Below are 9,171 nucleotides of genomic sequence, written 5' to 3'. Positions count from 1 at the left end.
GACAGTTAGCGCTCTCTAGCGTTGCCATTGTCACTTCTCTAACTAATGTCACTGGTTTCAGTCTGTTTGTTGATGGGTACATCCCATGTGAAAGGAAAACATCTTCCTTTGGCTTCAAAATGTCAAGCCAACTAAAAGAACAGTAAGGGAAATTTTACGGCAAATATTTCCTTGATTTCACAATGAATATTTGACGTTTGCTATTAACATGACATCATTGATGACCTCAATGAAGCAATTCTAAGCACTATAAATAGGTGTTTTTCTCTCAATTGTTAAACACACCAAATAAAGAGAAAGAGAGTGATTTATAGAGTAAGAAGAAAAATACTTTGTAAGGAAAAATATAGAGACTTTTGAGTAGTATTATAGTAAGGTGGAAAAATCAAAAGAATGTTATTTCTTTTGAGTGTTTAGTGGTCTTATAGTATTTTACTCAGTACCACAAATTGTAAAATCCTTACTATAGTAAAATCAGTTGCTCCTCTCGGGCCGTGATTTTTTTCTTATTTAGAAGGGTTTTCCATGTAAAATCTGGTGTCCTTGTTTCTCTTACTATTATTGTTGGTTACTGTATTTTAGTAATCCGTATTTAATATAATCTTATACCATGAATATTATTTTTTTATGGTTAATTTTTCTAGCAACTGGTATCAGAGCACAGGTTTTGCTTATTCGCAAAAATATTATTTACGGTCAATTTTACTTTATGACAAAAACAAATGTCAGGAGTAAATATAAAGTAACAAGATTCAACGGTAATGACGGTTTCTCTATATGGCAAAGAAGGATGAATGACCTACTCATCCAACAAGGATTAGACATTGCCCTAGATGGTAAAGAGGCAAAGCCGGAAATCATGAAAGCCGAAGATTGGGCAGACATGAATAAGAAGGTGGCTAGTGCAATCAGACTGCACTTGTCCGATGAAGTACTCAATAATGACGGGGATGAAAATAATGCATGTGGTATTTTGAAAAGACTAGAAAGTCTATACATGTCTAAATCCTTAACAAACAAGTTATTTTTTAGAAAGCAGTTTTATGCCATCCATATGAGTGAAGGTGCAAATTTCCTGTACCATTTAAATATGTTCAATGGATTAATCAAGCAGCTGGTAAATCTCGGAAAAACAATCACTGAAGTGGATAAGGCTATCATGCTTCTAAACTCATTGCCATCTTCCTGTAATAATTTGGAAACTACTATCCTGCATGGTAGAGATACCATCGATTTAAAAGAGGTCACATCAGCCATCCTACTCAATGATAAGATAAGGAAGAAGCCCGAAAATCAAGGGCATGCTCTTATCATGGAAAATAGAGCAAGACGTTTTTGCAGAGCATCGAGTAGCCGTGATAAATTCAAAGCTCGTGGAAAGTCTAAGAATCGATCAAAGGGTAGGAATTTCTACAGTTGCAATCAACACGGTCACTTCAAAAGAGAGTGCCCAAAGAAAGGTTGAGGCGAGAGTAGTGGCCAAAAGAATGATGACAACATAACTGCTGTAGTGCACAATAATGATTCAGTGGTTCTCTTCGTTCACGAGGAGGAGAAATGCATGCACTTAGCAAGCCAAGAGTTAGAATGGGGGGTTGACACTACAGCATCCTACCATGCCACACCGATAAGAGAATTCTTCTATAGGTACAAAGCAGGAGACTTTGGGATGGTCAAGATGGGAAATACCAGTCACTCAAATATTGTGGGGATTGGCAAAATTTGTATCAAGACAAATATAGGATGCACATTAGTTTTAAAAGATGTGTGGCACGTACCAGATCTGCGAATGAATTTGATTTCTGGGATCGCTCTAGATTGAGACGGGTACGAGAATCACTTCGTCAATAGAAAGTGAAGACTCACCAAAGGATCGTTGGTGATTGCTAAATGAGTTGCTCCCTACATGTTGTACAAGACAACTACTGAGATATGTGAAGGTGGATTACATGTGACTGTAAATTATATGCATGCAGATTTATTGCATAGGAGATTGGGCCATATGAGCGAGAAGGGATTGCAGATCCTATCCAAGAAGTCACATCTCATTTGCAAAAGGTACAACTGTGAATTCTTATGATTATTGTTTATTTGGAAAATAATACAGGGTATCGTTTCAAGCAACTCATGGAAGAAAATCGAATATACTTGATTTAGTATATTCTGATGTTTGTGGTCCAATGGATGTAGAATCAATGGGAGGTAACAAATATTTTCTCACATTTATTGATGATGCTTCACAGAAATTGTGGGTTTATTTCTTAAGAACAAAAGACCAGGTATTTCAAGTTTTTAGAAATTCCATGTTTTGGTGGAAAGGGAGGCATGTTAAAAATTAAAGCGTCTCAGGACAGACAATGGAGGAGAGTATACTTCAAAAAAGTTTAAAACTACTTCTCAAGCCATGGAATCAAACATGAGAAGATAGTTCCTTGAACCCCACAACACAATGGTACAACTGAAAGGATAAATCGCACCATTGTCCAAAAAGTGAGAAGTATGCTCAATATGGAAAAACTACCTAAGTCATTTTAGGGTGAAGCAGCTCGCACAGCCTGTTACTTGATTAACAGAAGTCCATCAGTTTCATTGGAGTTTGACATTCCAGATAAAGTCTGGACTAACAAAGAGGTGTCCTACTCCCATCTGAAAGTGTTTGGATGTAAAGCTTTTGCACATGTGCTGAAGGAGCTGACAATGAAGCTGGATAACAAAGCTATTCCATGTATGTTCATCGGTTATGGATATGAAGAGTTTGGCTATAGATTGTGGGTCCTTGAAAAGAAAAAGATCATCAAAAACAGAGATGTGATCTCCAGAGAAGACGTGATCGGGATTGATAGTGATCAATCAACAAATACCAAAAATGATAAGGTATATCTACTAACTTTGTTATTACTCCTACTGTACCTATACGTAATCCTTCCACAGGTGAAGAATAACATAAAGAAAGTGTAGATGAAGAGGTTAATGAGCAGGGGGAGCATCCTATTCCACAAGAGGAAGAAGAAGAGAAACAACAAAAAAGAAGGATAACAACCTTTGAGAAGATCTGAAAAAGAGAAGGTGGAGTCCACGAGGTATCCTTCTTCAAAGTATATCCTCGCCACTGATAAGGGGGAGCCAGAGAATTTCAAGGAGGTATTATCTCATCCGAAACAAATCTAGTGGATGGAAGCCATGCAAGAAGAGATGAATTCTCTACAGGAGAATGGCACGTACGAACTAGTTGAACTTCCAAAAGGCAAAAGACCGCTCAAGTGCAAGTGGGTCTTTAAGCTCAAGAGATATGGAAACGGCAAGCTGGTCAGACACAAAGCTCGATTGGTGGTAAAAGGTTTCGAACAAAAGAAAGGTATTGATTTTGATGAAATTTTCTCATCCGTTGTCAAAATGACTTCTATTCGAACAATCTTGAGCTTGGCAGCTAGTCTAGATCTTGAAGTGGAGCAGTTGGACATGAAAACTGCATTTTTGCATGGAGATTTGGAATAAGAGATCTATATGGAGCAGCCAGAAGGTTTTAAAGTAAAGGCGAAGAAACACATGGTGTGCAAGTTGAATAAGAGTCTTTATGGGCTAAAAAAAATGCCAAGGCGGTGGTATAAGAAGTTTGACTCATTCATGAGAAGTCAAACGTACACAAAGACCTTTTTAGATCTATTTGTATACTATAAGAAATTCTCCAACAATAATTTTATCATTTTGTTGTTATATGTGGATGGCATGTTGAATGTAGGACAAGACAAGAAGTTGATTGCCAAGTTGATGGACAATTTGTTCGAATCATTTGATATGAAAGACTTGGGTCCAGCACGACAAATTCTAGGAATGGAGATTGTCCAAGATAGGATAAATTGAAAGTTATTGATATCACAAACGAAGTACATTGAACGTGTTCTTACACGCTTCAACATGATGAGTGCCAAACCAGTTAGCACACCTCTTGTTGGTCATATGAAGTTGAACAAGACAATGTGTCCTACAACAAAGGAAGATAAAGAAAGTATGTCTAAAGTTTCATATTCCTCTGCCACAGGGAGCCTGATGTATGCAATGGTATGTACCAGACCTGATATTGATCATGTTGTTGGTATTGTTAACAGGTTTCTTCATAATCCCGAAAAAAAATATTGGGAAGTTGTGAAATGGATACTTAGGTATCTAAAAGGAACCTCTGATAAATGCTTGTATTTTGGGATATCAGACTCTTGAAGGGCTATACCGATGCTGATATGGCCGTTGATACTGATAATAGAAAATCCCCTACTGGATATCTATTTACTTTTTCTGGGGGGCTATATCATGGCAGTCTAAATTGCAGAAGTGCGTTGCACTTTCAATAACTGAAGTAGAGTACATTGTCGCTACAGAAGTTGGAAAGGAGATGGTATGACTCAAGCGGTTTCTTCAAGAGCTAGAATTGCATCAAAAGGTGTATGCCGTCTATTGTGACAGTCAAAATGCAATAAACTTGAGCAAGAACTCCATGTACCATCCAAGAACAATGCATACCGATTTGAGATATCATTGGATTCGTGAGTAGGTGGAGAACGAGTCTTTACAGGTCAAAAAGATTCACACGAATAAAAATCATGCTGATATGTTGACCAAGACGATACCAAGAGACAAGTTAGAACGATGTAAAGAACTTGTCGAAATGAGCTCTATATGAGAAACTAGAGATACCTCCTTCAGGTGCATGGGACTAGAGGGGGAGATTTGATGGGTCCATCCCATGTGAAAGGAAGACATCTTCCTTTGGCTTTGAAATCTCAAGCCAACTAATGGAGTAGTAAGGAAGATTTTATGGCAAATATTTTCTTCGTTTCACAATGAATATTTGACTTTTGCCGTTAACATGACATCATTGATGATATCAATGAAGCAATCCTAAGCACTATAAATAGATGTCTTGCTCTCAATTATTAAACACACCAAATAAAGAGAAAGAGAGTGATTTATAGAGTAAGAAGCAAAATACTATGTGAGAAATATAGAGACTTTTGAGCGGTATTGTACTGAGGTGAAAAAATCAAAAGAGAGTTATTTCTTTTGAGTGTTTAGTGGTTTTGGAGTATTTTAATCGGTACCACATATTGTAACCTTGTTATAGTGAAATCAGTTGCTCCTCTCGGACCGTGGTTTTTTCCTTATTCAGAAGGGTTTTCCACGTAAAATCTGGTATCATTGTTTCTCTTATTATTACCGTTGGTTATTGTATTTTAGCAATTTGCATTTATCGCAATCGCATACCGTGAATATTATTTGTGTGGGGTAATTTCCCAACACCTGTAAGTCCTCTGTGCATATTAGTGTTTCATATGTATCTTGGAGAGTTAGCGTTGTGTAACATATAAACGCCATGTGCAAGTGCGTTAAGCAAATGCGTTTATAAGTCACATTCAGTATAAGTCGCATTCAACCAAGGTGATTATATGTTGCATTTGCTATTACATTTGATTCGGATTTTATTACGTTCACTAATACCCAGTTTTTCCTCCATTCTATATTCCTATTTTGGACTTCCTTACTAGTTACATAGTAGTATAAATTTTCTTTTCAAATTTTTACTCTTCATTTATAATTCTCCAATAAAGAATGACTTAGCAAACAAAAAAAAAAAAAAAAAAAAGTAGTTTCTCCTATACATAGTAAGGACTTATTATATAGCATGCACATATATTTATTAAATGTCTAAAAAGATTCAACTGATAAAATATTATTGAGTACACATATGCAATGGTGAATTTATACATGAAAAGGATATGACTTGGTTGAGGTTTGAAGAAAAGAAGTTCGAAGTTGAAAGAAAAAGGGGTATTTAATTTGGAAGTTTTAGATTTATCCAATATTATTTCAACATTATATTATTACCCAAAATTTATGGCTAAACGGGTTGAATTTAAGTGCTTGGTTCTAATTTCTTCGTCGTATAGAATGGAATACCATAGGAGCACGCCTGCAACTAGGATATACAGCATTTCAGGATTCAACTATAGGTGTTGCAGGGTGGTAGCATTTGGGAGACTATCTCAATCTTGATTCATATTATCGGGTTTCTTTCTCCATTTAAACGGGAAGGGGCTTTGAATTGGACTAAATGCGGGATCGGATCAATAGTACTGCAATCACTTCTGTTTACCCTTATAACATGTTTCACGGATTGGCTGAAGGTCAATCTATTCTAATTAACATATTAAAGAGTTAAATATTAGATGGCTGACTGGCCAAATGAAAACCAAAATAACATCTGGAGTATTTTCTTGACATATATCCGCAGAAGTTTCAGTTTACCTTGGCAAAGATCATTGTAACCAAATTTTTGCTGATTCTTGTTCAGAATTCAGATGAATTGCATAACATTGGGTTGATGAAGAGGTTCATTGGGGTTCACAAAACAAATTTGGGAAAGCGACAAATTAAAAAGTAAAGTATTTTATAGTCGATTTAAATTGCAGAGATGCCAACATACATTAGTTATCCATCCAATTCTAATTATATCAGCATAAAAGATTTTCACATATTTATGACAAGTCACTATATTAAAGTCCCATGTTATCATAATAATCATGTATTCATGTGTAATTAGCTTTTTTAGATGACATTATACTCGCTTCCACTATTTGTTTTCTTTTTTTTTTTCTGGCTAAATTCAGCAACTGAAAAGGAAAAAGGTAACCCAAAATCCAGGAGAAGTAAAATGATCCCTCTTGTAACTAACAGAAGACTAGTAGACAACAAGCTGTAAGTCCGTAACTAGTCATATATATGATCTTAACTACTCATATTAAGGTACAATCGTGAATAGCCCAACCTGCGCTTAGTTGATCACTTCCTTGAGTCTCGATAATTAGCTGGATATCCCTTATACAACATCAAACTTATTGCATCAAATATGGACTAAACAAGCGCAGTTGCGAGCTAGTATGGTGGTGGTGGTGGGCGGTTCAAAGGTGGAGATGGACCATACGGATCATAATAAGGTGGAGGACCTTGAGGAAATAATGGACCAGGTAGTCCATGAGCAGGTGCTGGTCCTAGGGGTGGTGCAGGGGACGGCGGCGGCGGCGGCGGAGGCGGAGGAGCAACTTCATTGAGAAGTACCGGAGGAGGAAAAAGTGGTGGTTCGGTATATATACCTGGAGGCGGAGGAGCAGCAAATTCATTGAGAAGTACATGAGGAGGAAAAGGTGGTGGTGCAGTATATAGACCTGGAGGTGGCGGAGGCGGTGGGCCCACCAAATTCTCCGGGGGTGGTGGCGGACCTGCAGGTGGTCCTGGTGGAGAATGACTGCGATGGAATGCCATAATAGGAGCAGAAGTGTATAGTGATTGTGTTATAATTATGCAAATATATGCAGTGAAACAAAGATAGCTAAGAAACAAGAGTTTAAATAAGAAAGAAGCTTTCTGGGGAAGATGTGAGACACGTCATCATTGGACTAGTAGTTTCAACATGAGAAGTAGTTGAAAGCTGAAACTTGTTGACATGAGTCAGATACAAAAGTCAAGACAAGAAGATTAGGTTTGTGATAAAGGTGGCCATAAGTATCTTTTCGGATGAGGACGCCATCAAGTTCTCTTTTTTGGGAATACGCATTTGATTTTGTAATTCCTAATGTGAAATGTCTATTATTAGACCTCAATTTCAGGAATTTTATGTCAGCGCGTCTTTTTTTGTTCTTTTTTGGTAAAAATTGGGCGTCCTCTTTGGTCGCCCCCATTTAACCTATACTCATTTTTTTAAAATTTTTTAACTTGTACTTACCTTTTAAACAACTTCAGCCCCCTTTCTCATCCTCCTTCTCCTCCTCAAAGTTATATTCGCCTCTTCTTTCTCAAACTTCTCCTTCTCCTTTTTTGCAAGAAATCTATTACGGCTATGTATATAACATGTACTCACACAACGTTTTTATCTAGGATTTCGTTTTCAAGAAATTAATAATTATTTTTAGAAAGAGCCTCTAGTACTTGGGATTTTTCCAACATAATTTGTGGAGAAACTTATTGTTATAGCCAGAAGCATAATTGAAGCAAGTAGAAAGCTAACCTTGTATATGTGAATTAGATGTTTCTGTGTTCAGAAAAAGAAAAATTTGTGTTGTTTGAATGTATAATAGAACTGTATAATGTATTTTCGAATATCAGTTGCTTAGCAATAAAAATGGCTAAGCAAAGCTGAGTGTGAGTTAGACGAAATGAGGTTGCTGCATTTAAAGCGGACGATAACATAAAAAGCTAATTTTTCCAGAAAAAACTTCAGCTCTAGAGCTGAAGTTCACCAGTTACAAACAAAAACTTCAGCTCTAGAGCTGAAGTTCGACAGTTACAAAATAAAAACTTCAGCTCTAGAGGTGAAGCTTACAAACAAAAACTTCAGCTCTAGAGCTGAAGTTCGCCAGTTACAAACAAAAACTTCAGCTCTAGAGCTGAAGTTCGACAGTTACAAAACAAAAACTTCAGCTCTAGAGCTGAACTTCAGGCCCGGCTACTAGAATGCTGAAGTTTTGCGTGATTGTCTTTGCTACTTCAGCCCCGTATACTTAAGTTATGCGAAAAAGCGGGTACGCTTGCAATTTTTTTTGCAAAGCGGGCACAAGTTAAAACGTGACACAAAAGGCGGGTATAGATGCAAGTGCCCCTTTTTTTGGGCCAATTGAATACAAGTTTGTGCCGTTACCGAGGCCCGATGCAGTATTACATAGGCCAGATTTTATGAGAGAACCCGTAATAGTGCTTAATGGGCACTGGCACTTGAGGAAAAACTATTTAGGAAAGGAATTTTTACATTCCTATATCATATAGAAAACCTTATTAGCCTCAATGTTTAAGGTTTGATATAATTACATTTAGTATACCAAATTACCAATTCTATATCATAGTGTATTTTAAGGGTACAATTAATGTAGCGTATATCCTTCCTTAATTCAAGGTACCGTATATCCCACCCCTCCCATGTTTCTCTCTCCCAAACCCTCACCCTCACCCACATTTATGTACTGTTATTAAACATAAAATATTGAGCAACGACGAAAAGTATGATGATTATGATGATAAGTATCCGGATTTGACACATTCGTTGTTCGATGAAGAGGATGAATATTTAGGTGATCAATATGCATCAACTATAGATATGGTGAGGAATTTCAAAGAGGAAGAAGGACAGAA

The 9,171-nt window shown here is 36.9% G+C and overlaps 1 protein-coding gene across 1 annotated transcript; it reads right to left on the bottom strand.

The window, feature by feature from the left end:
* Positions 1 to 6,924: 6,924 nt before the first annotated feature.
* Positions 6,925 to 7,311, bottom strand: LOC138885251 (leucine-rich repeat extensin-like protein 3). Its single transcript, XM_070166176.1, has one exon. It carries the CDS (start codon positions 7,309 to 7,311, stop codon positions 6,925 to 6,927), a length of 387 nt encoding a protein of 128 aa, XP_070022277.1.
* Between the last annotated feature and the right edge of the window lie 1,860 nt (positions 7,312 to 9,171).

Source organism: Nicotiana sylvestris, chromosome 2, assembly GCF_000393655.2.
Source record: "Nicotiana sylvestris chromosome 2, ASM39365v2, whole genome shotgun sequence".
Lineage (NCBI taxonomy): Eukaryota > Viridiplantae > Streptophyta > Magnoliopsida > Solanales > Solanaceae > Nicotiana > Nicotiana sylvestris.
The sequence above is the reverse complement of the archived record's forward strand: the minus strand, read 5'-3'. Positions and strand labels throughout refer to the sequence as shown.

Coding starts and splice junctions, on each gene's coding strand:
- LOC138885251 (XM_070166176.1), bottom strand. CDS start 7,311: ATGGCATTCCATCGCAGTCATTCTCCACCAGGACCACCTGCAGGTCCG.